Here is a 27944-nt window from a genome sequence, read left to right on the forward strand (position 1 = left end):
CATCAGTATTTGTACTTGTAAAGTGCAGAAAATAATTTCACTTAAAAGAAATCTCACCTTATTCTGGAACTGTTTCAACTTTTCTTCAGTCTCTTTAATACTTTCTAAATAAAAAATTTCAGTATTAGAAATTTTTCTAAAACATTTCTTTTATAATTAAAAAATAATCAAAACAAATATATGTGAGGAATGGGAAGTTATATGGTTTTATCTATATACTTCATATTCGGCAATGGTTCAGTGAAAACCGCTCACTTGGTCAATGGATGGCTATAGGAGGGTTAATTATTGAGTGGGGAGGTTGTGAGTAAGTAATTTGACCATCTGACGGGATGTCAAGATGAGTCTTATTTAGTCAGATATTTAGTCGTAGGAGAGATAACAATCTCTCTCTCAGGAACTAACAGTCAAAAAGAAAATGTTTGTTCCTTGTCCTCCTCGATTTTTAACTTTTACCAAAAGGGAAAAGTTTCAAATTTAAAATTAATCTTTAAAATCTTATAAAATATCAACATCCATATTCAGATTCTTACATATTTATAAAATACATTTGTGTAATGATGAATTATAAACCTATTTTTACAAAAGTTCATCATTTTTACTTTCAAACTCAAGAACAATGAAGTTCAACCATGCAAATTTTATTGAATATAATCAAATTAAAGTAAAAATTAGATGTAACCTTGAAATATAGATAAACTTTGTAAATGGAAAACAAATCTTGAATTGTCAATTCCCAAAAGCACATGGAAATTCAAGAACTGAATGAAAGTGAGTCCAACACATGTCATCAAGAAAGTTCAATCACTAGTCAGAAATCACTGCATATTTTGGATCAATATAGATAAGAACAAATGTAATTAATTTGCTTCCCACATACGTAAAAAGTATAATCATTTGGATTTCTTAATAGCAAACAACACACAAAATTAATTTACAATTAAATTAAATAAAAAGAATCTATATAAAAAAAATTAAAAACAAAGATGATGATGCAAGATAAAATAAATTAATTTTTTTAAAAAGAGATACGCAAATTTTATTTTTAGCAAATGTAAAAGATTAGGAAGTTACTATATTAAAATAATTTTTTAGTATAAATTTTCATGAGATAAGTTCTTACCTTTAGTTTTACACTTCACATTGCTGATATCATCAAGAAAGAATATATGACTATTTGGCTGTTGTCTGTAGACTCTCTGTAATTTAATTAACATATATTTAAAATATTTTTGATTAATTATACAAGATCTAAAACTTCATATTTTTATTATATATCATATTTTCAATATTAATCAATACTATCATATTTTACATCATTACCATCATATTTTTTAAATATGATAATATTGATCAATGATTAAAAATTTGTAAGTTAAATTTACATATTAATTTAGCTATAACAAAAACACTGTGAAAAACAAATTTGCAAGGTATTACTCCTTGTATAAAATATGTAAGTGTGAAACTTTATAGGATTATTGTTGTTTAAAAATTATTTTATATTATAAAAAATCATTTTATGTATTTTAGTTTGTAAATGTTGTGCCAAATAATTTTACCTTTGTACCTACTGAAGAGGAACAAAAAAATGTTCAAAAAATGCATTTAGGAGAAATAAAGGAAAAAATTGAAACACCTTAGTTTTTTACCCTTCCATACTACAAGTGTAATAAGTCCTGAATAAAAAAAAGGCCCAAGTAGGCATAGAATATTTAAAAAAAACGAATTAAGGACAGGAAGCTAAATTTACAAAATACATATCATATTTTTGTTACGTAAGTTCATATAATATAAAAAAAAATAATAAAAATATAAGAAAACAGTTCATTTAAATTCTGTCGGTTATTATTTAAATAATAATCAGAAAAATTCTATTTTTTTTTAACAGAAAAAGTTAATTTCTCTGTATTTTAAGCAAACAAATTTTTCAATACATTTTAAATTTAATACAGAATGATAAAAAAAATGGATGAAAGAAGATGGTACAAAAATGCTAACATCACAGAACAACAACAAAAATATAGAATCCATAATACACAAATAAGAATAATGTGCAAATAGGCAAAGGAAAAGTGGTTGAATCAATTATGTCTGGAAATAGAGCACCATGCAAACGGGAATGACTTAAGAGGGGTATATGAAAAGCTAAGGTTAATCTCAGGGAAAAAAAAAGGAAATGCAGAATTGGTGCTCTGAGAGATGAAAATGGAAACATTTTATTGCAGAAAGATGAACAAGTGCTAAGATGGGAAAGATACATAGACAATCCCTACAGAAATGAGGACAGTTTAAACCTAGACAGGATGGAGGAGAAAAAAATGTGTGTAACCTTTCTTAAGGAAGAGATTGATGCTGCATTGAAAATGCTGAGGGACAGAAAGGCACCAGGAACAGATGGCATACAAGGAGAACTCCTTAAGGCTAGGTAGATGAAACATGAATCCTAACTAATTTTTTTAAACAAAATTTTAGAGGCAGATATTCTGGATGATTTCACAAAATCTATCTTCATCACAATTTTAGGAACAGCTGTTCCTAAAATTGTGGGTACCTTAGACTGTTATAAACACAGAACTATTATCTTGATAAGCCATGGCTCACAGGTTTTAGTTATCATCATACAGCAAAGAATAGAAAACTACATAAATCAGGAACTAGATGAGTCACAGCTTGATTTCAGAAGAGAGGGATAACAGATCATTACAATGATACAAATAACTCTTTATCATGATCCTTTGTCCTATAAGTTGTATGTTCTGTTGACTTCAAAAAGGCCTGTGATAATGTTAATCAAATTCTGTTGTTTGAGATTCTGCAAAAAATAGGTATTGATAAAAAATTACTCAGAATAATCTACAATATCTATAAAAGCCAAAAAGCAATGGTCAGATTTCAGAAAAAAGATACAAAATGGATTCAGATTAAAAAAGGAATAAGACAGGGATGTGGTTTGTCCCAACACATTTTAACATCTACAGTGAATGGATGATGAGAAAGGTGTTCAAAAATTTAGATGAAGGTGTAAAAATTAATGGACATCTTATCAACAACATTAGGTATGCTGATATGTAACACCAAAGAAGGGTTACGGAAAATTCTAAATAGATTGAAAGAAATGGGAAAAGCAAGATACCAAATAAAAATAAAGATAAACCAGTGGCGTGCCCTTATTGGAAGCGATGGAAGCGCCGCATCCACCTTCCAACGACCTTCCCTTGTATTTTCTAAAATATAAATTTTCATATTTTAACATATTTTGAATTAATTAAAATTAATATTTTATTATAACTGCATTATGTATCTTATTAAAAACTTCTATACTATATGTGAAAAAAACGATAAGATTGCTATTGTATATTCGAATGTTAGTGGCGAAAGGCAAAATGGAAGCGCTTCCAAGACAGCTTTCACGGCGAGAATAACTGAATGGTGTAAAGCAGCCAGAGAGCATTGGGGCATGCGCTTTACAGAGCACCAACCTCAGCCGGTTTAGCTGGTGGAAACTACACACGTGTAACGCTTCCAACGATTCTATCCCTTAGCCACTGGCAGGGAGCTATCTGACTAAGTGAATTGGTTAAGATTTAAAAAGTAAAGAGTATTCAATGTTATTTTTATGTACGTTTTTTTTGCAAAGTTATATTTAATTATAATTTTCTTTTAGTTATACTGTAATTAAATTGATAGATTTTCAGACATAAAATCTTTAGAATTTTTATCACTTTTAGATGTTTTTCATAATTTAAAATTATTAACAATTTTTCCGAACGTGTTTTAATTCTTTAAATTAAGTAAATTTTATGGGAAATTTTTTGATTTATCTAAATTACGTAGCAAATTGCAATATTTATATTCGTGTCCGGACTATATTGACAAGTAGCTCTTAAAGATAAAACATATTATAATTAATGTCGATCCGAACAAAGACGTACTAAAAGAGTTATATGATTTAATATCATTAATTTCTACGGTACCATCTACCAGTGGGTCTGTTGAGTGCAGTTTTTCGACCACAGAGCAAATTCATACATTGGCTAGGAATACTCGAGCGGAGGAAAAATTGTGGTCGCTAGCGTTGCTTTCGATAGAAAAAGCGCTTTTAAATACGTCGATGGAGTCGACGACCAGCGACTTTTATGATAAACGACTTTGCGGAAAAAATCGTTGAATAGAATTACTTTATAAAAAATTAAAAAACAAGTTTTTGTATCATTGTTTGTATCATATCAATTTGTATTATGTATGTATTATTTGTATTTTAGAACTAAAATACATAAATTGCTTATTTTTGTCATTTTCAGTATTTGTTTAAAACTTTTGTGGAAATGTCATGTACCGGACAGGTCTGACCCATCACGAAAGACGCGAAAAAACAGTTAATTTAGAGAAAAATTTATTAGTTTAAAAAACATTGATAAAAGTCGTTTGTAGTCGAACACCCATTGTTTATATCAAATTGCCAGGCAGAAACTATAAATTGCGGAAGAAAGTCGTCCTATGATCGGTGGAAGATCGAATTCGTCTTCGATTTTGACTTTTCTCACTCTCCAGGTAAGAGTCTCGTTACGTTTAGTAACCAGAGACCAACCACTCGAGAAGCGTGATTAAGGGAGAATGGCCAATCAAAATGGACGAAAAAAAGAACGGAGATTGATATAATCTCCGACAATCGAGGACACCTGGCACTCGGTTAACGTTCGAATAACCAAAACGCCGTGTGTCAACGCGCAGAAAAAAAAAAAAACAATTTCTTGTCTATTGTGCCAACCTGTAACTCGTGCCACTTCGGACTTAGACCGTGTCCCCGACTCCAACAGACGAAGTCTCCCCGTGTCTTACAGACTTGTCAACGCCACTGCCCCGGGGCCACCTTCGATCGACCATCGAAGAACCACATCGACGCTCAGGACGTCCGAACGACTGATTGTCCTAAAGCAAACTATTTTGTACATAGTATGTTTATTTTATATTAAAATAAACGGTTTTTGTCAGATACTTGTCACCTTTGTCTCTACAGCCACCACCCATGTACGACATACAGTACGAATGAACCCTAGACCATTACTGACGCGCAATTAACTGATTGTCCCTGGAAGTCGGCTTCTTACAGAAACACAACTTCCCTATCATCAAATGTCACGGCACGCCACTGAGATAAACAAAAGAAAAGTTATGATAATCGCAAGAGAAGATAACAAAGTTCTAAAGATTATGTTAGATGGAAAGAAAATAAAAAAGGTAAAAATGTTTGAGTACCTAGGAAATTGGATAACTGAGGATAACAGATGTAATTATGAATTATAAAAACAGAATAAAAAAAGGTTTAAGCTGCTTTCACATAAATACCCTCAGTATTAAGAGACAGAAATGTATGCAAAAAATTGAAACTAAAAACACTTAAAACAATGATTTGGAGTGTGGTTACATATGGATGCAAGTCTTGGACAATAAACTAAGAGGCAGTTAATAGGATAAATTCCTTTGAGATGTGGTGTCAGAACAATGGAAAGAATTAGTTGGATAGATAGAATAACCAATGAGGAGGTTATGAGTAGATTTGGAATTGAAACCTGATGGTCAGCATCCAGAGAAGAAAAACAGCATATGCTGGGCATATAAGAGGATCCTCAGGGAAACTGATGAAAATTGCAGTTCAAGGAATGGTGGAGGATAGACAGAGGAAGGGAAGACTAGGCTAACATGGCAAGACAACAACAAAAAATGGACTGGTTCAAGCTTTGGAAAAGCCTATAACCATGAAGAGTGGAGAACTGTCCAACTGCAACCCTCTGTAAAGAGGATTCCATGTGAATGAACAGAATGATAGTGATTTAATATAGGATAATAATAGAATAGTCTTACAAGGGAACTGTCGGAGTGTCATCTAATAGATTTTAATAAAATTTAGTTATTTCACATCCAATTCTGTTCTTACACATATCAATTTATGCTTAATAATATAAATTTATTTTTAATTATCTCCCCTTTAGGCACACAGAGTTTTGAGAGCTCACTTGGGGCATTACATCCATGGGATACATAATGCAAATTAATACAATTTTTATACTTTTACAAATATATATGCTTGACTACAATTATATCTTCAATTTCTACATTTCCTCTACTATCTAACAGTATAAAATGCTGCTTGCCGGTTTAAAAAAAATGAGATTTTTATTTATATTTTCTGTAATTTGATCTGTAAATGCAAAAAACTAAACTTATCAAATATCAACTCACTATAAATCATTTCAACTTTCACTTATTGACATCAGATTTGTTAAATTTCACAGGATTGCATTATCTTTCAAGTTCAGGTAGCAAAGCTCTGTTTATTGTCTCCTGCTAAAGTAATAGATTAGGCTGGACCTCCACTGTGAAGGTCAGCAAACTTCTAATTATTTTATTACTCTGTTTTCAAAAACTCCCTTCTCTAACAGGGTCAAATGACTAACAAATTGTTTTCTTGCACTCAGGGGAATGTTTTCTTTTAGATTGAACAACTAGCATTGCCAGTAATGAATTCTATAATTTTATTTTTAATAATTTTAAAATATTGATAAAATTACCAAATAAATGTTTGGGTCACAATTACTAAATGGTATTGCTACGTAATGAACATGAATTTTAATTGTTGCAAACTTGACAGCATTAAATTTCTTATGCCCTGATTGGGAGAAAGCAGAGCAATAACACCAAAACAAGAAAATTGTGTTGTAAAAAATAGCTGCAATGACTTATTTGAAATGAATTTGGTTTGGCCTGGTCATTAAAACCAGGAGAAAAAGATAGAATGTATAGCATATTGGTAAAGTTTAAATATTCTACATTATTATTTTACTGAATCGCAATTGTTATGTACAACAATCGAGAGTACAGCACTCTCACGCTGCAAGAGAATTTACTGCAGGTGGTAGTAAGATATTGTTTTTTGTAAAATTTCTCTGAAAAAGGGCTATAAACTTGAAAACGACTATAGGAATTGCTTTAGAACATATTGGTTGAGGAATGCTACAAAGTCTGCAGTTCAACTGTTATTTTTGAGAAATTCAATAAAAAAAAAAGCCGTGTATCTGCTGGATACATATGCCCCAAGATGCCTGTTAAGGTCTCATAACAGCTGGAAATGTTACATAACTCATTGGTGGATTTTTTACTAGGTTATTTATTCATTTAACAACTTTTACTAGTCAAGATGTTGACTGGTACAGAAGTAAAATTTTAATTAATGTATAGTGGAATTGATCTGTACAAAGATGACTAGAATTTGTTCTTAGAAGATCATAGTTTATGGTCAAAAATAGATAGTCGAAGAATACCTTGTCTTAATAACCCAATTTTTAACTCTTAACCACACAAAAGCATACAAATCACTTAAAGCTTAATTTTGTAGCAAGTGGCAGGGTTGATTCAAAGATTTTGGTAGAATTCTTCAGAACAGAGCTCTTCCAGCAAGAGAAATTTAAGTTCATTAAAACAAACTATGACACTTGATCATTGTATCATTGTACTGATTAAAAATGTACGTTTTATGATAGTTTTATTGACCATTGCAGAGTATCGCTTCTAAGTGCTGTGTGGTAATTCTTTTTTGTTTTTTGTAATTGTCAAATTTGTTTTATTCTATTTTAAAATTTATTTACACCATACCTCACCATTAGGTGAACCATTCAAAGTTTACGCTTTCCCCCATTTAAAGTTTGGTCACTCTGTCATGTATCCAGTGAGGTTAAAATAAAACGGAAACATCACAAATATGGCACCAGGCAAAATGCACATGCACAACATATACATCAATGACTCCATTATGTCACATGCAAGTTGTCTATAACTACTGTAGAGTCACCAAGTAACAAACATTCATGTAGTCTTTGAACCTATTTAATGTTTTCATAACACCCAAGCATTGCCTAGTACATCAACTAGTATTAAATAAAAGTATTAACACTAGTTATGCAACGAATAGGCCAAATACCAAATATTTAATCACTATTCAGCCGAATACCGAATACCTAAAAACAGGAGTAAGAAATAACAAAAACACAGTAAATTAATCATTTTGGTATTAATGCTGAACATATATTTCAAGTTCGAGAAAGCGTAATTTTTTGCTTATTTATCTAAAAGATCAAAGGAAAAGTAATATAACTAAGTTATTTTTTTAAGAGATCAAAAAAAGGTAACAAATCAAATGAAAAGTACCTACTTATTATGTACTTTAGTCATCTATATACTCGTATATAAAAAAACAAGTCCTGATAGGATAATTAACAGAGCCTACTGGTGCTAGAAACTTAAAAATTTGAGGGTGTTCCTCTTGTAAAGTTTAGGTGTGCTAAGAAAAGATTTTACGAAATTCAAATCCTAAAGGGGCGAGAAAGGGTATAAATATAAATCACAGTTATGATTTCACAGATTCGAGACAGCTTGGTAGCCTGAACGGACCCAGGCTTTCGCCTGTGCACACTAAGTGACTTTCATTACAAGCATTTAGCTTTCCAAAGTCTATGAGAACAATTATTTGGCATTGATGGCTGTGAATTGCATGCCAATAAGCTGCCTCGACTTGTTCGATTATGTTATCAACTCAATTTCATATTTATTTTCAAATTTTCACTTTGCAGTCCTTCTCTGTTCTTTTTCCATTATTTACATGTGTAGGTCATTTCATTGTTATCCACATTTGATATCATCACTTACAGTGGGTGTTCATATTATTAGAGCCACAACGTAAAAAATACATTTTTTCGTAACGATGGTGGACTTCACGCCGATCACTGAATAAGCAAGAGACGAGACAAGAAGGGGTCCCCATGGGCTCACCGCTTTCTGCTGTATTGGCGGAGTTTCTCATGAGGCATGTTGAGCAAAGGGTCTTCAATTTCCCCCTCACGATAGCATACCCATTGTTATACCTCAGATATGTAGTCGATATCCTTGTAGCTTGGCAGGACATGGAGGAGGATTTCCTCACCTTCAAAAGTTCACTCACGAAGATTTATTCTACCATCAGCTTTACCTGGGAAAAAGAAAATGAAGGGGCTATTGCGTTTTTAGATCTAAACATCTCCAAATTCCAGGGAGCTTTATCGTACTCCGTGTTCCATAAATTCAGCTGCTTACCACCTTTAATCCCTGCTACAGCATTCCAGCCGCAGCATTATGTTAATGCAGCTATTGCCCCATTAATTAGAAGGGCTTTTTTGTTATCTTCCAATCAAACAGCTGTCGACATTGAACTTAATGCCATTCGCTCAGCAGTAAACGTCGGCGGGGTACACTAATGCCAAGTACAGGTATGTCCTAAACAAGGTCAAAAGATCGCTCTTTCCTGCCACGGCGTTACATGTTCCAAAGGAATGCATGGTAGTCCTTCCAGCACTACCATTCTGTGGCCGAGTCACCATACGTATTTGCCGTGTTTTTAGCCAACACGCGCTCTTTCTACCAGTCTCCCCACAGCCAAATCTTAAGAGGCTACTATGCAATGACAGGGATGCTACCACCATACTAGAGAGGTCTGGAGTTTACTCTATCCTATTGGAAAATACTGCATCCGGTATTCACACCCACTATGTTGGTGCGACAACTAGAATGTTGGCTTGTCGTATTTCCGAACACCAACTTTCCATCAGGGCAGGTAAAGGTGATACCGAAACTAGCAAGAATGGTGTTACAGCACCTATACACCCCGCTATGGGGCCAGGTGGTGATGCTCAGGCATTGTAATAACAGGAGCATCGTGTTTATTTGGGAGGCCTTTCTTACCGCTGCACTAAATCCGTGCAACACACCCACGCATGATTTGCCTGTTATGTGGGTCAATTTATATAACAGATTAAGGCAACACCTCTAGCTCCACATCTCTGTAATTTATAGCGCATACGCTATGTCACCATGCGCGCATGTTTAAATTTCTTCTCGCTCAGTTCCATCGTTGATTTTGTTCCAAAGTTCTAAAGCGGTTTGTTCATTTCAAAAAAATTTTTGGTTTGAAAAGGGATTTTAACCATTATTATCTACCTGACGAAGACGAAAATAGTTTCGTCAAAAGCGCTAGTAATTATAGCAATATCCGTACACAGTTTAACGCCTGGATGTTAATTTTCTCGTCTCTTGCTTATACGTTTTTTCAACTTACACCATAATAAAAGCATGAAACTAAGAGAAATGTCTAAATTTACTTATTTCTAAGGGATCTTATTAAAAATATATATATAAATCAGGTGTTTATATTTATATTTCTAGAACTAAAAATAAATGTACAAAAATATGTTTAATGTTTTGTTGAACCGCCTTTTGTAGCAATCACCGCTTCAACTCTTCTAGGCATAGTTTGTATGCATTTCAAGCATTTTTTTTTTTATTTCTTCACTCCTGTGCCACACTTCTATTAAACGCTCTATCAATTGACGCTTGTTGGTGATAAGATCCCTGAAAATTTCTCTCTTTAGCAGCTCCCAAAGGTTTTCTATAGGATTAAGGTCTGGGCCATTTCAAAACCTCAATTTGTTTATCTGCCAGGTATTTTGTGACTTTTTTAGCCTTGTGGCAAGGAGTAGAGTCATGCATAAACAAAACGTCACCATTTAGATACCATTCCTCAACGTGGGAAGCATTTTGATGTCTAAGACCTTCATAAATTGATCTTGTCTCATTGTGCTCTCTACAATGTACAGGCGGCCAGTACATTGGCTACTGATGACAGACCACACCATAATGCTTAGAGCAGTGGTCCCCAACCCTATGCCCGCGGGCACCATGGCGCCCGCCAATCATTTTACGTGTGCCCGCCACTGTGTGACCACGATAAAAATAAAAATATTTCGGTTTTCAATAAAATGCTATGTAAAAGTTTTTTCACTTTGAATGATTAACCATTCAAAAGTAGAAATGGCGTCCAACACAGATGAAAGCAGAAAGCGAAATGCGACCGATCTCTTTTTCCCTTCCGCCAAATCTGCACCAATGCAATTTCCCATACCTGAAATGAAGTAAAACGGTCCGTTCTGAATACCGTAATATCAAAGTGGGGAAACGTGTAGGGCCCGTAACTTGGAGTGACCTACAAATTTCAGCAGTCGTTAACTAAAAAAAAAAAAAAGGTCAACAGCTATCCGTGTGTCAGAAGTAATCTCCGCCACGATATTACTAACACCGTCTACAAATATTTCTAAGTGACACCACGATATACGCACCAGGTGTCACCCATGCTAATGTCACATTATATAAGATTTGTTTAGAAGCAACTTATTTAAATGGGGCCCCAATTTAAATTTTGTCTAGGGCCCGCTAGAGGCTTAATCCAGCGCTGTTAACTATGTCCAAATATAAATTCACCTTGAAAAAATAAATGGTGCCCGTTGTTTAGCCGGTATTCTAGAATGTGCTCTTACGTACAAAAAGGTTGGGGACCCCTGGCTTAGAGGATGTTTCACTCTTCTTACTATACAGTCATTGCAATACTTCTCCCCAATTCGTCTCCTTACAAACTCTGAATCGAAGACTCGTCAGAGAAACAAACATGAAAAAATCAGCAGAGTCGTTAAAACCTTCAAAATATGATATAAAAAAAAGGCATTTAATTTATAATTTGGTATAAAACCATAGGTTTACCTTTTCCCAATCTTGAACAGTCCAGTTTCTGTGATCTTTTGCCCACTGCAATCGCTTTGCCATCATAGTGGGTGTAAGCCGCGGCTTTTTTGCGGGACGCCGACACACAAGCCCAAGTTCTTTAAGACGACAATGAGTCGTCATTGGTGATATATTTATATCAGCATCCTGAATCTTTTTTATCAACAATTTCAGAGGTGTCTTTCTGTTCTCCATACAGATATTTCTTATTTGACGCTTATCTCTGGGTGTAGTAATTTTTTTTCAGCCACATTTCCCCTTTCGGTTTGAAATTAAATCCACATTAGTGTCGAGTTTCTTCTTAATTCTATCAACAGAAGCCCTTGAAACCCTTGAAATTGATACAATTTGTCTATTTGAATGCTCAGTATTTAAAATGAGAGTTTTAATTTAACTAATTTTCCTAGGGGTGAGGTCATTAATTTCCCGTGACTAAAATAACCTAAAAATAATGAAAAGCTCATAATTGTAACAACTTTTATATAAAATGGCATTATAACATCATATTAAACATTACATACCTTAACAACAATATTACCCCCACAACAAGTCAATAAAACGTTTTTAAAACACAAAACTAAGAATTAAGCAGATGACACTCAAACGGCAACAAACTGTTAAATGAGAGCGTTAGCGCAAAATGGCTTGCTATTAATGGTTATTTTTGCCAATGATAAAATAATCAACTAATTTGAAATGTATATGTATCCACTAGGACCAAAAACATAGTAATAAGATTTGATTATAAATTTTGTATTGAAATGTTTACAGTATTACTGATTATTTCAGTTTTAACAAGTGGCTCTAATAATATGATCACCCACTGTATCACATACTGCCATGATGCTCATGTCTGTCCGCTACAACTGTCAAGAATTAATGTGATTTGCAAAGTGTAGTGACAGCAAGCCAATAGAGATCAGGGTGTGCAATCCTTGCCATAATGTGGTTTGCACTCCAATTTTCATACATGCATTAATCAAGCCAAATGGTTTGACCAAATATTCAGTATTTGGTCTGAGGCCAAATATACTATTTGTTGCAACATTAATTAACACAAGTAAAAATAGAAAATAAAATATATATTAAGTGAAATAGCATAAATTCTATTTTCTTCAGAATTAAGAAAATATATTATTGCATAAAACATTTCCATATGAAACATCAAAATGAAATGGAATAAAGCTGTCTTAATTCTAACTTCAGTATTTCTAAGGTACAATAATCCACAATTTAATGGACTAACTGAGGAAAGGATGTCTGCTATTGTTGAAAGTCTGTTAATTGAATATGTTTTTAAAACATATTAATAACAAACTTACAATATAGAAGATATACATCGATTATCGAAATCAATTGGGGACTGGGGTTGTTTGGAGAATCAATTTTTTGGATAACCGATTATGTACAAAAAAATACATTCTTAATATAGTATATTAATATATATCCCTTTCCATGTGGTTATACGCCTTTAGGCATATGTCACGTGACTTGCCGTTAATTCGTGATGCGGCATACGCCTTTCGGCGTAATTAATCAAAAAATTCGATTATTTTGCGTTATATTCGATTTTCCAGCGATCTTAGCTTTGATTCGCTATTCTGTAGGTCGATTGACTTTGTTTAAGCCAATAAACGTTTTGTTACCACCCCTGGGCCATAAATATTTTGGTAAATACATCCCCTACTATTCTACAGTAAATCTTTGCAGTTAACTACACAGTTGGCTGAAAACAATCAAAGGGAAACTCCTTCTACAGTTTTATTGAGTCTCTTCTGTCTTTGTTGACGTTACTTTAACTAATCACAGACTTATGAAACGAAAAAATTGCCGCGAAAAGCCCCGCCTCCAACCTTCGAAGTAAAATGTAAACAATCACTGTAAATTCGCTTTTTAAATCGATTTTTAATTCTAATTAACTAATTTAATGCACTTAGACATTAAATTAGCTAATTCGACAATATTTAGGCGAGTAAATATGTTTTTAAAACTATCTTCACGATAACAATCGACTACTCTCCCAGCTAAGTAATTAGAGACATAGTGTGAATAATGGCAATAACTTCTCCCCTGCTCTAGGTAGAAAGCTGCGGTTTGTTTTGTTTAATAGAGGACAGATGTTTCTATCTAACAGATGTACAAAGTTCAGCGATTCTCTGTAAATTAATTTTTTTTTTTGTTCGTAACCTTCAAATTTGTTCGTAAACTTCATATTATTTTAAATATGTATAAAACTAAAAATTATACAATCGTAAACTGTAATATGTTCTTAATCAAACGCAAAAAACAGATTAAACATAACGCGATTTTATAGCGAAATATCGCGATTTAAAAATCATCCAAAAACTGCAAAAAATGCGCCGCATGACGAATTCCACTCAATTATTTGCTGTAGATCGCCCGCATGGAAAGGGATATATTCCACGTTGAAATTTTTCTCCATTGCATGTCGCTTCATGTTGAATTTTCATCAATGTTAAGCCCAACGAAAATTTTTATAATAATAATCGTGGCTATTGTATCATTAAAAATTATTTCTTTATTTTGTACAAAATAAATATATTGAAAAATATAAAAACAAAAAAATTATAATTTAGAAGTTAATCTATTGGGATCTTGAATAAGTTCTCATTGTTTTCCAACAGATGGCGTTACCAGAACTGCATTCGTGTCAAGGTCTACCATATTTTATAGACTATAAGACGCACATTTTTCTTTGAAAAATTGCCTCCAAAATTCAGGTGCGTCTTATAGCTATTTTTTAAAAAAATTGTTTAAAAATTAAGGTGCGTCTTATAGTCCATAAAATATGGTATATAAGAAGGTCAGGACACGCATACTAGAGCCATCATTTTGGGACTTTTTGAGTCTCATGTTTAAAACAAACTTGTACGAGCAGTCTGTTTTATACGACATTAATTAAACTAATTTATGAAATTTTAGTTAAATTAATGTCGTATAAAGCTGATTGCTCGTACAAGTTTGTTTTAAACATGTGACTCAAAAAGTCCCAAAATGATGGCTCCAGTATGTGTGTCCTGACCTTCTTATATAGACTTTGGTGCATGTATTTCTAGATGGTGACACATCTCTAAGGAAGTATGATAAGCGACCTGGAAATTCAGTATATGTCATTTTGCCAAAGTGTAGACAACTTTTTTTTTCATAGTGTTAAACATGTCAAGTTTCGTGCCAAAAAAGGAGTATTTGCAGGAAATTTTATTGCACTATTTTATTCAAAAAAAATCTGCAGCTGAAGCACACAGAATTCTTGTTGAGACTTACAGCGATCATGCTCTGTCAGAAACAACATGCAGAGATTGGTTTGGATGCTTCAAAAATAATGATTGTAATGTTGAAGATAAAGAATGCCCTGGTGCACTAAAAAAGTTTGAGGACAAAGAATTGGAAGCATTACTTCATGAAGACTCATGTCAGACACTAGATCAGAACTTGCAGAATCATTAGGAGTTGATCACACAACAGTTTCGAAACATTTGAAAGTATTAGGAATGATTCAAAAGCAAGAACATTGGGTGCTGTATGAATTGAAGCTGAGAGACGTCAAACGGCATCTTTTCACGTGTGAACAGCTGCTTCAATGGCAGAAAAGGAAAGGTTTCCTGCATCATATTATGACTGGCAATGAAAAGTAGATACACTATGATAACTCTAAGCATAGAAAATTGTGGGGTAAGCCTGGCCACGAATCAACATTGTTGGCAAATCCATGGTTCAAAGCTTCTGCTCTGCATTTGATGGAAACAGCTGGGTGTAGTTTATTATGAGCTGCTCAAACCAAATGAAACCACCATGGGAGATCACTATCAACTACAATTAACGTGTTTGAGCCAAACATTGAAGGAAAAATAGCTGTTTTATGAGCAGAGACACGAGAAAGGGATTTTGCAACATGACAACGCTTGGCCGCACGTTGCACAATTGGTGAACTCTTTCAGTTAACCGACGTTTTAGTTGATCAGTGTTTGGATAATCAATGCTCTACGATAAATTATTATAATAATATATATTGACTAATTTATATTCATTTACTTACTAACTTATATTCTAGTGTACTCTTTATGAATTTAAAAAAAATTTTCTAAATTTTTCCTTTAGGACAATTTTTGTCTCTATTAAATCAAGAATCTACTGTACAACCATTTATTAATATTACTATTAAGAAATTTGTTATTGTCCTCTATCATCTTTGGATCAGTTAATGAGATACAAAGAATTGAAAGAAACTTTTTCTTTAAATTATATGAGTGAGGTGCCCATTAAGTGCATCAATATGCACCTCACCCATATGATTTAAAAGAAAGTTTTATTTTATGCATACAGTAAGACCCCGCTTAACACGGGGGATGCATTCCTAGACGACAAAGTGCTAAACGAAATAGCGTTAAATGAGGTCATTTTAATACAGAGTAAATAGGGAAAGGGGAACACGTGACCAAAAATAAACAAATTTTACTTTAATTTGAAGTTATTTTTATATTCATTTGTATAATAATATATGTTAAATAACACATAAACATATGCGCACAGAAATGTAAAGTTCATTTTTTGTGACAAAGATCCTGACTTTTCTGAAATTCTTGATTTTTTTTGCAATAAAGTCGTGAAGTTTCATTTGTTGCTTTTTTCTTTCCTTAACCTTAAGCAAATGTCAGTAGCAAGAGATCACACCCAAAACGCCTCGTTTTGCTTTTGCACTCCTTTTAAAATCTGGATCATTCGCTACAATTTGATCAACGATTTCGGTTACCGTTGCCAAACTTTTACTAAGGAAATCTGTAGAGAAATTTTTTCAGTTCTTCGTTTTCAGAATCTCTATTTTCCAGTTCTACATGAATTCCTTGTTCTGCCAATTCTTGAAGGTCATCTTTGGTAAGGCTCTCACCAGAAACCTGCTGTAACTCCTCAATATCCTGCTTGTCTACATCTCTTAGTCATGCTGTATCGATTAGGTTGACAACTTGGTCAACCTAACGATACAGTGGTAGTTGATAATTCTTGGATATTTCCAGCAATTACTTCTTTCACACTTTGTTTGTGCATTTATCTGTTAATTCTTGCCAAGTGAAGCCGATATTGCCTTTGGCATCCATGATGTTATATTTTTTCCAAAATTGCACCAAACAAACATAGATTTAAAAGAAATATACATTTTGTGTCCTTTTTTCTAATTGGTTCGTGTTCGTAAATAATCATATTATATACAAATCAATGAAATTCCGCAATAATTTAAATCAACGTAAATTTTGGGCTTTTTTTTTTAAGGCTTCAAGCAGACTGCGTTATATCAAAACAGCATTAAGCGGGGTCTTAATGTATTTTATTTTCTGTTAACTTTAATGTGATAAATATTTTTGTTTAATATAGATTTTTTTAAAAGCTGGAAAAATTTCGAAATTTTTCAGAAAAATTGAAGTTTTTATATTTTAATTGTTAACTAAATATTATGACTAATATCTTTAGAAAAAACTTCAACTTTCTAATTTTCAAAATTAGAATTAATTTTCTTATAGTAAATGAATGCTTAAAAAATTAAACATGCATTAATATATATCATCAATAGAAAATATAAAATTTACTCACTGCAGTTTTCTTTAAATTTTTAAGTTCACTATTTAATACATTTAATTCTTCTAACTAAAAATATAAAGAATAATAATGTAAATTTTTAAACTAAATATATTGCATTAAATTAAAAACTCATTAAATTTAGTTAGAGATTAAGAGATTAGGATATATAAGGCTAAATATATGTTTAAAAAAAAGGCAGTCAATCAGTCTTATATGTATAAATAGGAAAATTATTATATTCAGAAACTTACCTTTTTTTTATTTTAAGATCAAAATTTTTTGTAAAATGTATTAATTCTTTTGAATTTATTTATCAATACTATACAACATCTATTTATTTTATATGACAATTAATGAGAAAATGAAAATGACAAAGTCATTAAAGATATAAACAAGATTAAAATTCTTTCAAAAAAGTAAATATAATATTCACTATTAAATCAAATAATTTAATTATTTTTTTAAACATTAAGTTAAAAATTATCTGTAATAATTAACTTAATAAATTTATTAATACAATTTAATAATTTGAAAATGTAAAATTAAGCAAACATATATTTACCTCTTTAGTCAACTGGTTGTGTTTTGACATTTTATAATGTTAAACCATATGTATATTCCTTTATGTATATTTCCTAATATAAAATATATTTTATAAATTATTTTAAAAATGATAAAATTTATTTATATTATTTCTAACTTATTAGAATATTTAGAAATTAATATAGAATATAGAAATAAATAAAATAATATAGAAATAATATATCTATCTATTGATAAAAAGAAAATTTATTTTATGAAGTTACGCAATCTTAATTTAACTATTTTAATGAAGTGTTATACCAGTAACATTACAGATTTTGCCATTTTGTATTGAAATCTATCTCAAAAACTCATAGAATTATAACAAAAATATAACAAATTCCAATTACAATGCATATATAATTTAAAGCCACACTAATTGTTGTATAAGATCGAGCTATTTTCTGGCAATTATAATTTTAATTACTAATTAATTTGTCCCTAGATGGATGTTTATATATGCATGTACAATTTATAACAAATTTATGAGAGATAAAAAATATAGACAGTTTGATATTATCATTATAATTATTAACATATTATATTATCATAAGAATTATTATTATAAAACAGTTAAATAAAAAGAATAGGAAATAGAACTGTTTTCCTAAACAGTCTATTTCCTATTCTTTTTATGCTAAAATGAAATATGGATAAAGTTATTCATGTAAAATTGAAAGTAAAATTTATAGGAAAAAGCATTGCTACTTTACATTGTTAACATTACATAACTTCATCTTAGATGTAAAAATGTTTTGACATAAGTAGTCCTCTACTTTAAAGGTTCTAAAAATGAATATATACCGTATTTTACAGACTATAAGATGCTATGGACTATAAGACGCACCTGAATTTTGGAGGCAATTTTTCGAAGAAAAAAGTGCGTCTTATAGTCCATAAAATACGGTAACTCTTCATTTAAATATTAATTAACATTAAAATTTGAAGAAACTAAAAGATTCTTATGTTAAGACACTTTAAAACTACTTATGGAGCATAAAATATGATTAAATTCAATCATTTTTGAATACAGTAACTCATCTTTAAAAAGTTAAAAAAACCAACATTTCTGATAAATAGGCTACTTATGCTAAAAAACATTTGAATTTATAAATTGTATTTTAAGCACTTAAGCATTTATAAAGTATTTTATTAAATTATTAGCAGTTAGATTAATCTTTCTATTTTGATTCCTTATTTTCTAATGTAAAAAGTGAAGATTTTAATATATATTAAATTCATAATTTTTATCATATTTCTCTGCTGTTCTTATATCTAAGGGGGGAAATCAACACTATACTCTGCAAAATATCTAAAATAAACTCACTATTTAAAAAAAAAATTCTGTAGTATCAGAAACATTTTTTTATTTTGTCTTTTTATTTTAACAATGGTTACCTCAGAGATGTCACTGAATCAGTGGCGTAGCATAGTGGGGGCAGCAGGAGTGGGCCGCCCCAGGTGGCACTTTTAGGGGGCGGCAAAATTTCACAATAAATAATAATAATATCTTGTAAAAATTTGAACCATTTCATTTCATATGTTTGTAGCACCTACGATTCAGACCGATTGAAATGAGCACGGAATTTTTCATTACTTATTCTGTAACAAAACTGGGGAATCCCTTTTCTTTAAATGAATGTATAATGACATCTTGGTCATTGCAGCGACTGGCATCATCATCTGTACTGACTTGTAGGGATTCCCCATATTTTATTTTGTGCTTGGATTGTTTATGACTAATATTCAGGGAGAATGACTTCTATCATTCAATTATATTATTTTCAAATAAAAATATAAATAGTAACAGTATCGTTCTAGAAGTCGATTTGTGTTTTATATTCAATTTGTTAATAACTTACTCTTGTCAATCGTCAAGGTATAATCATAAGTGTTCTATACCTGTTATATCAATGTAAGTGGCATAAGTGTAAAAATTTTTTGTAATAAATGTGATTATTATATTGTTTGTTTTAAATTAAACTGTATTTCTCTCGGCAACTAAAAGGCGTTTTGTATATGTAGGGCCTATATGTATATTGTAAAACATATATACGTACAGTACATGACTTTTTTATTTGTAACCTGTACAATACACAATAATGATGATTGTTCTTGCTGAAAAGTTCTTTAGAATTACTGTATATTTAGTTTTTTAAATTGAGATACCTAAATAAGGGGACAGCAAAATTTTCCTCCACTCCAGGTGGCTGACACCCACGCTATGCCACTGCACTGAATAGTATATGAAATGTATCAGTACATTTACATTTAATTTACATTAGCACAACAGTGCAGTACTCTTATAAGTCCAAACAAGCTGGCATACATAAGAAGATACTCTTACATGTGAGGTATACTCTTATTTGTTTCAAAAACATGAAAACAAGTTGTAAGAGCATGTTCTTATTTGTGTTGAAATATGGTATATACATTTCATTTGAATAAAATATATTTATTTAACCAGAATTAATCTTTTATTACCATAATATAATTAACATAATTAGGATTATACAAATTATCACAAATAGCATTGGAAATTGAATCAAAAATTAGATATCCAGCTCCTGTTAAAATTTTGACAACTTCAATGCTGATCAGAAACTATTTAAACGATTAAGTTAAAATATGACTCCTCTCAAAAATAGAAGAAACTCCATGTTATCAAGGATTCTCCTTTGTAATAAGTAAAAACCAAATAAAATATGACAAACTGACTAAACTCCTATATGCATTTGAAGATGCCATTAAAAATCCAAAACAAGAGAATATATTTTAGTTGTTTAATCATAGGTTTATCTACTGTATAGTAAGTACAGTAGATAAACCTATACCATATTGTACAAAATGTTGGTTTATATACTGTAGAATATGCCACTGTAAAATTTGATCAGTTTCTATGACATGAATGGGATTATCAATGATATTCTCCTGGTCATACTTTCAATTCAACCATTTCATCTTATTAGTCAGCTAAAAAATTTTTTAGCTAACTAACAAAAGTGATGAAAGTAAAAACTATGACCAAGAGGATGACCATTTATACATCATACAAGCTTGGCCAAGCCAATCTGATAGCATGTTCCACAAAAGTGAATCAAATATTAATTTTGTTTAAAATAAATTATATAAATTCTTGGAATCAAGTAGTCGTTGCACATGCGCATGGACATGTACAATAAATGGATTGAATGGAACATAAGTATATTACAATGGCTGGCAACATCAATGCTGGACATAACTGGTAATGTCAAAGACCTGTTTACTTGCTAACATGCTAGTTAAGAAAGATCATGTCCAGGTCCATGCAATTCAGTGTATTGTTTTGTGTGTTTGATATATTTTATTTATTTTGTATATGTGTAAAGCAATAAATATCTAGAGTTATCCCTGAGAATATACTCAGTCACCTGTCATTGATTTTCCACGACTAAGACAACACCACACATCATGGAAGACAGATTGATTAGCACATACAGCTCACTCACGTAGAGGATCTTAAGCTTAAAAACTTCAATGATTGTCGATGCATTTATACTGCAGAGCTTGAAGTTTTATCAAAGTAAGTTGGAAACTTCATAGACACAAATTCAAAAAATATTCTTAAAATTAATAGTAATAATAATAATGCATTTTGTAGCTTTATTATTCAAGGAATATAACTTACAAAATCAAATCTTTCTTTTATTGCAAATGTTCCTGATGTAGTGTGATCCAAATCGTAGCTAGTTTCTTACCGTACAACTACTTTTTTTGTAAATATTATCAAAGCAGTGTTGCCAGATGATTTTAGCTTTTGTAACAAAAATGTTTGAAAAAATAGCCCAAAAGCAGCCAACTCAAAAAGCTTTTTAATAACCCGAGATTTGATGATAAAATCAAAAAAACATATCATTCGTACTTTTCCAGCAATAACATTAATCACAAAACAAACGCTTTCGGCCAATTTACAGGCTTTCTTCAGGCCTGTAAACTGATCCGAGAATAAAAATCGTAAGACAAAATACATGCATAAACTGTGATTTACCATATCATAAAAGAACTTCGTCTCGAAAAATTGTTGAGAATACTGTCTCAAATACAATAGTAGAGATAACAGAGACTTATCACACCGTTACTTATAACATTAAAATGATACTAATATGTCGAGAACACTTATTTTATATGCTAAGTAGATTGCAAGGAATTATTCAACAAACGATCTTGCTAAGACAAACGGCACAATTACACCACAATTAGCAATCGTGGTCACAAATTCAGAGAACATTTCCTAGTTTTGAGACGCAAAAGTTCTACAAACAGACAGAGATCGAGTCACCAGAAACACTATGAAAAGATAACAATATACAAGCACATTACTAAACATTTATGCATCAACCACAAAGCCCACTGCTTGGAAAAACGTTTTAGATCAGTAAAGGAGCTACTGACAACAAAGTCTAATTTTAGTTTATTATTTCACTGATTTATAGTATACCTTTTTTTATTATTATGTTATATTTTTCTTACGTTTTTATTTTATTTTTATATTTATTTGATGTATTTATTTTATTTATCTATTCTGAAACTTAAGTTTTAAAATTAAAATTTAAAAAAATTAATGTTCCATATTCCAAATTCCAATCAGTTTATGTTCGATTCTGAGGACAGCCGAAAATTTTCGATAAATAAAATATTTTGTGCTGTAAATGGCTTGATGTTATAATTCATCTTATTAGAACTATAAAATTTATGCTAATTTAATTTGTAAATTTTTAAGAAACTGTCAAATTAATCCCGTTTCTCCTTTAATATTTTCTTCGCTGTCATTCTCTGCCATCTATCACGAGATCTTGTTATAAAAATACTATATATAAAATTTTTATAATAAAATCTCGTAATAGATAACGCTACATATAATTTTATTTATTTATTATGATTAAGAATTAAAAAGTAATTTTTAAAGTAAATGAAGTCTCATAACAGCCGAAAAAATTGCGCAACTCGTTGCTAGATTTTTTTTTTTTTTTTTTTTTAAATTGCAGCCCAATCAGAATTCAATGTTAGTTAAATCGATGACAAAGAGTAAAAACAGAAATTGAATCCACAATCATGATAACAACGATAACGAGAAAATGAAAAAGAATGGCAACGAATTATCTACAGCAACCGATTGAGCATTTGATATTTTAATTATTCAAAGCTTCGTTTTCTTCCTTTTGCAACATTACTATTATGAGCACTCGATGCAAGTACAATATATTAATAATAAATTTATGCATTAATCAGATTTCTTTTTCCCTAATCCAAGCATTCAAACTGCTAAAATTATTAACAATGTTTATTTGTTCTAAGGCGAACCTTGTTACAGGGGGTTAATTTTATAACTACATTTAAGTTTGCATGTAGTATTTTACCGTTATTCTTTTGTACATTTCTTTATATACAATAGTAGAATTACATAAATTTTATGACAATATTTATGAAAATGAATTTTTATCTTTACATAATATATTTTGATTAATTAATAAGGTACGTACATAATTAACAATAATTTTCAATTAGTTACATACCGTTTTAGCTCGTTAGTAATTTGAATAAAGTTGTTTATTTTATATTCTGTATTTGGTTTATTGCTATGTTACCTAGCCTAGCTCTATAGTTTAAGTTTTGGTTCGTATGAATTGTTTCGGTAATTTCATATTCTTGACGATATTTTACTAATTCTTTCTTTAACAAATGGAGCAAGGAAAAGTCACTGGATTTACACCAATGGCAATGTTCTTTAGTGAAATCTATATAAGTGTTGTTGACAAATAAGTATTTGTTGAGTCTGATTTAAAATAATAATCGTTTAATATTCATATTTGTATTAGTGGTTATAATGTTTGAGTTTGTAGGTATATTTAGAGTACTTAAGTACCAAAGATGATAAACCGAATTCATTATTGAATTTTGGTCCTTTATTATGGACTGTGACAAGGCTGAATCAATCATCAGTGTATAACCTTATTTCCAGTTGGTCTCTGAATTATCAAATATTGCACTTGAAATTCCAAATGTTTGTAGTAGTTTATTAAACTTATATTTCCATGTGCTTTTATTAGAACTTGAGTCGTTGATTTGAGTTAGCATAATTTGGGTGCGTTCTTTTATTCCTCCGCGTAACTCCGCGCGAGTGACATCCGTTTAAAAATTCCTGCGGAACCCGTTTCTAAATTCTGGTCGGAGTGCGCGCCGTCGAATGGCAAAAACGGCCGCTTGTAGCAGTAGTTTACGGTGGAAAGCAACATGGCGTCCTCCGTGGCTCAGATAGTTTCGTTTTGGAGTCCATCATGTGGTTTTATGAATGAAAATTTAGAAGTTGTGAAAGCGCAAGTTAGTGCACGCGGTGATGTGTCTTTTCGAATTTTTTTCGAATGGTAGCCGGCGTTCTAATTTTTTTCGTGGCTATTTTGAATGCTCTTTCAACAAATAATCCATTTTATGGTTAAATTTTACAATTGAGACCCTTCTTTTGCCTTTAAAAGCTCATATTTTAGAATTATAGATTCCTCTATCACGATACAATCGATAGTGCGGGCGCCGCCATCTTTCTTTATTTCACAGTCGTTCCTAAATGCCTACAAACAGCAGCGCACGTGCTCCCGTAGTAGCGGAGACGCAGAGCGACCACTATTAACGAACGCACCCTTTGATGTAAAAATTTTATATTGTCAGCGTTGGTATTTTTTAATCTGTAATAAAACCTGATTAGTCTCTTCAGAAAAAAAGGAAACAATTGATATCTGTTCGTTTCGGCTCTTATTGCATAACCTGAGACTGATCTTTCGATTTTAAACAGTTTATGTAAGTAAGTAGTGTGAAGTTTTTCTAAATCGTAAAGTAAATCAAGTGCCCATATCGGGCTAGCGTAGAAAATTGAAGGAATTATTAACTCATTAAATATTTTTATACTTAGTGTGTTAATAATTTTATATCGGTAATTTTTAATACTGAACATAAATAGATAACATTGTCAATAAGTAAATTAATTTTTGTAGTAAGCTCTTTTAAATGTAGATGAAAATTACAGTTCCAGTTAAAAGATATATCGAAATATTTTATGTTATTCACTAATTCAAGAGGTTGCCCATTTAAGTAAAAAAATTTCTCTTGATTTAATATTATTTCTAAAGATGGGGAATACCTTCTGAGAGGTCTTTTAATTAAAGGGTAACTGGTCCCTATTCATGCGATACAGACGTGGAGAAACCCGGAAAACTCCACGTGGCTAGCTCGTCCTGGCGAGGTGCGAACCCCCGACCGAACTCCCAGTGTTCAGGAAACGAAACCGCTTGGCCAAAACAATCTGGTAAATTGCGACAAACTTCACATAAACGTGGTAATTTTTAGCTTTTGTATGGAGCTGATTACACTAAATGTAGGCCTATGTATTTTTTAATACTTCCTTTTTTCTGTTTTTATTCTGCCCCACCGTTGTTTGCTACCATTAAAGAAAAATTAAAAAAGGAAATTTTCATATTTCGTTTTGCTGGAAAATGTCAGTTTTTTTGCAATTCAGCTTGTGCTTGTTTGAATTCATTAAAAATTGTGATTTCAAAACGTACATTTTATGATAATAAATTTAATTTCTGTAACGTTATTTTGGTTTCTTTGGAATAAACTTTGCTTTTTTTTATGGTTTTTGTCCAGTGGGCGCTAAGAGGGTTTTTCCTATACCTGCCGTGGGTTGATCCACAATAAGACGGCCAGGTATTGAAGGACGAACATGAAATTATCAGGGACCTACCGCCCAAGAGAAATTCCTAGGGAGTTGCTAGTCCGGATTCAATTCTGGATCCTCCATAGCAGTAGGCTGGGAGTACCTCCCGGTGAAACTTTCTACGGGAAACTGATCCTTACTTAGGTGTTAGACACCTGAATTAAACCCAGAAAACTTCACGTGACTATCTCGTTTGTCAAGCGCGAACCCACGATCAGCGGGCTTGCCAAAATACTATATGAAAAGAATTACGTAGAAATCTTAACAATAATTTTATTTTTTAAAATAACAATCATTCTTTATTATTTATTACATTATTATTCATTAATGTTTTAACAGTCAAATTATACATTCATTAAAATAAGATAATTTAAACGTAATATGAGACGATATTCTAGATTTGTAAGTACCAATGAGTTAAGGACATTGAGGCATATTAATTTAATCTGACAATGGATATTATTTGTTTCAGAGACCTGGTACCTTAACTCTTCGTTCAAATTTATGCATGCAGTACTCACCTGGAGTTCTAACAGATGAATGGTAATTTGTAATATATATCTATACGTTAACAATATTTATAATTTTTTGGCCTGTGGGCAGTAAAAGTGCCTTTTTCTATGAGAGACGGGAGCCCACTTATCCACGACAAACCGCCCGTGAAAAATTCCTGTTGAGTTGCTCGCAGAGAGACAGACTGACCGCTTTAACTCTTCAGCCATCCATCCGTTGTATATACAATGTTAAAGAATAAACCTGTATTTAAAGTTGAACTATCAAAACAGCTATTTATTTCTTTGATTGTTTCAGGCATGAATTTATACAGGCGCAACCACTCGATTATGATATCAAGAAGCCTGAAAATTTTAATCTTCTTACATCCAGCTACAACAACTTTTGGTTTGGGAAGAAAACAGATGTTTGTATAGTTTGTAACATTTTTGCGAATTTTTAAAACTTAAAGATTTAATAACTTTTCTATTTAATCCAAAGCCTTTGCCAAAATCTGCTACTCACGAAATGATGGATCAATCTTTCGAATGGTATAAACAAAACAAGTATCAAAAACAAATGACAATAGATAAAATCAGCCGATCAATTTCGAATAAAAAGTAATAAAAAGTTAATTATAAAAGTAATAATTTGAATATACAGTTTTAACCATTATTTCTTCTTAGGAGTGTTGTGGGAAAATTTCCAGTTTTGCAAACCCATCGTCATTTCGTTGAAAAGAAACCAATTTTTGAAAGTACTCAAAAGGCGCATTATAAACTTCCTCATCTTGAAGAGGTAGATTTTAATATTATTCAATTGATGGCTCGATAGTCGAGTGGTTAACTTAGCAGTCTACCTTTCTGGGAACCCGGAACCGAAAGGATTCAGCCAGGCTTACAATGGGTTTGCTAAAAAGGTTTTATTAGTACCCACTGGGCGAAAGAGCTTTAATACAGGGTGTCCATAAAATCTGTGCAATTTAAAAAGTTTATGACTTTATTAGTATTTGTGATAGAGACATTATGTAGAATGTATTTGAAATAAGAAAATCTATATATTTTTTATTGTTTTATTGTAGTCATGTTCAACCAACCAAAGGACAGTTTACTTTTTCTTCAGTATATGTTATTATTAAATTTGCCAGATAAAAATGAATATAAAATTAATTTTCTATTTAGCTCAGAAAGTCTGTTCGGGCAGAAAATCTAGATATACCATGGAAGAAACATCGCCTCTTTCATTCTTATTTTGTAGATACGGATTGTGCTTGTCATAAGAACATTCATACCTGGCAAGATGAACATTGCATGTATCCTCATGGCCGACAGAAGTCAGAAACTACTCCAAAATTTGAATTTTAAATCATTCGTCGATATCTCTACAATTGATATTCTCTAACGATTAATTTTGATTTGTCTTGAAACCGTAGCGGAAAATTATGAAAAATTCGTAATTTCGGATAATAAAATAAAACTTTGCTACATTAATTATAATCACAGCGTATTTTCGAAAATGCGAAATTTTAAAATTAATAAATATAATTACAATTGAATCTATTTTGTGCTAGTATAATTAAATTGATGGCTGGATGGGCCGAAGCAGTTAAGGTGTTGATATAATACTCTGAAGGACTCGAGATCGAATAAGCACATTCGAAAATCCCTGAAAATTTTTCGTGTGGTGACGGGACCCGACATATCCAGAACGAATATGTCGGGTCTTGTTCCTCACCACCCAGTCGCCCCCATTGTGGACATGGCCAAATCTGCAATAAATACGTAAAAGGCCTTCGTAATTAAAAGAAAGGAGTGATAGAATAAAGCAACGCCACATTTTAGAAATCTGCCAAAGAGAATTTCTCTGAGGGAGGACTTTCTTTGGGAAACTGGCA

At 31.6% G+C, this 27944-nt stretch overlaps 2 protein-coding genes across 3 annotated transcripts in view; one reads left to right on the top strand and one right to left on the bottom strand.

The window, feature by feature from the left end:
• Positions 1-21564, bottom strand: part of LOC136974552 (ASNSD1 upstream open reading frame protein-like) — a 29691-nt gene extending 8127 nt beyond the window's left edge. For both annotated transcript variants that reach the window (XR_010880652.1, XM_067269463.1), the window contains exons 1-5: positions 21482-21564; positions 17795-17867; positions 17245-17298; positions 1124-1199; positions 58-104 (exon numbers count right to left, since the gene is read on the bottom strand). Coding sequence is in view for 1 of the 2 variants with exons in the window: in XM_067269463.1 (XP_067125564.1) it covers positions 58-104; positions 1124-1199; positions 17245-17298; positions 17795-17824 (207 nt within the window). In the remaining variant the exon portion in view is untranslated. The remainder of the gene's footprint in view (positions 1-57; positions 105-1123; positions 1200-17244; positions 17299-17794; positions 17868-21481) is intronic.
• On the top strand, positions 6546-27941 carry LOC136974551 (uncharacterized). The gene is made up of 6 exons (XM_067269461.1): positions 6546-6811; positions 26031-26101; positions 26369-26477; positions 26552-26670; positions 26740-26848; positions 27232-27941. The coding sequence occupies exons 1-6, from the start codon at positions 6797-6799 to the stop codon at positions 27412-27414; spliced, it is 606 nt and encodes a 201-aa protein (XP_067125562.1). The 5' UTR covers positions 6546-6796; the 3' UTR covers positions 27415-27941.
• Positions 27942-27944: the final 3 nt, after the last annotated feature.

Source organism: Centruroides vittatus, unplaced genomic scaffold (assembly GCF_030686945.1).
Source record: "Centruroides vittatus isolate TY-2023 unplaced genomic scaffold, ASM3068694v2 contig_350, whole genome shotgun sequence".
Taxonomy (NCBI): Eukaryota; Metazoa; Arthropoda; class Arachnida; order Scorpiones; family Buthidae; genus Centruroides; species Centruroides vittatus.

Excerpts from the sequence above, each read along its gene's own strand:
- LOC136974551 (XM_067269461.1), top strand. Across the intron at positions 26,671-26,739 it reads CGATCAATTTCGAATAAAAA|TGTTGTGGGAAAATTTCCAG; the intron begins GTAATAAAAAGT and ends TCTTCTTAGGAG. Across the intron at positions 26,849-27,231 it reads AACTTCCTCATCTTGAAGAG|CTCAGAAAGTCTGTTCGGGC; the intron begins GTAGATTTTAAT and ends TTTTCTATTTAG.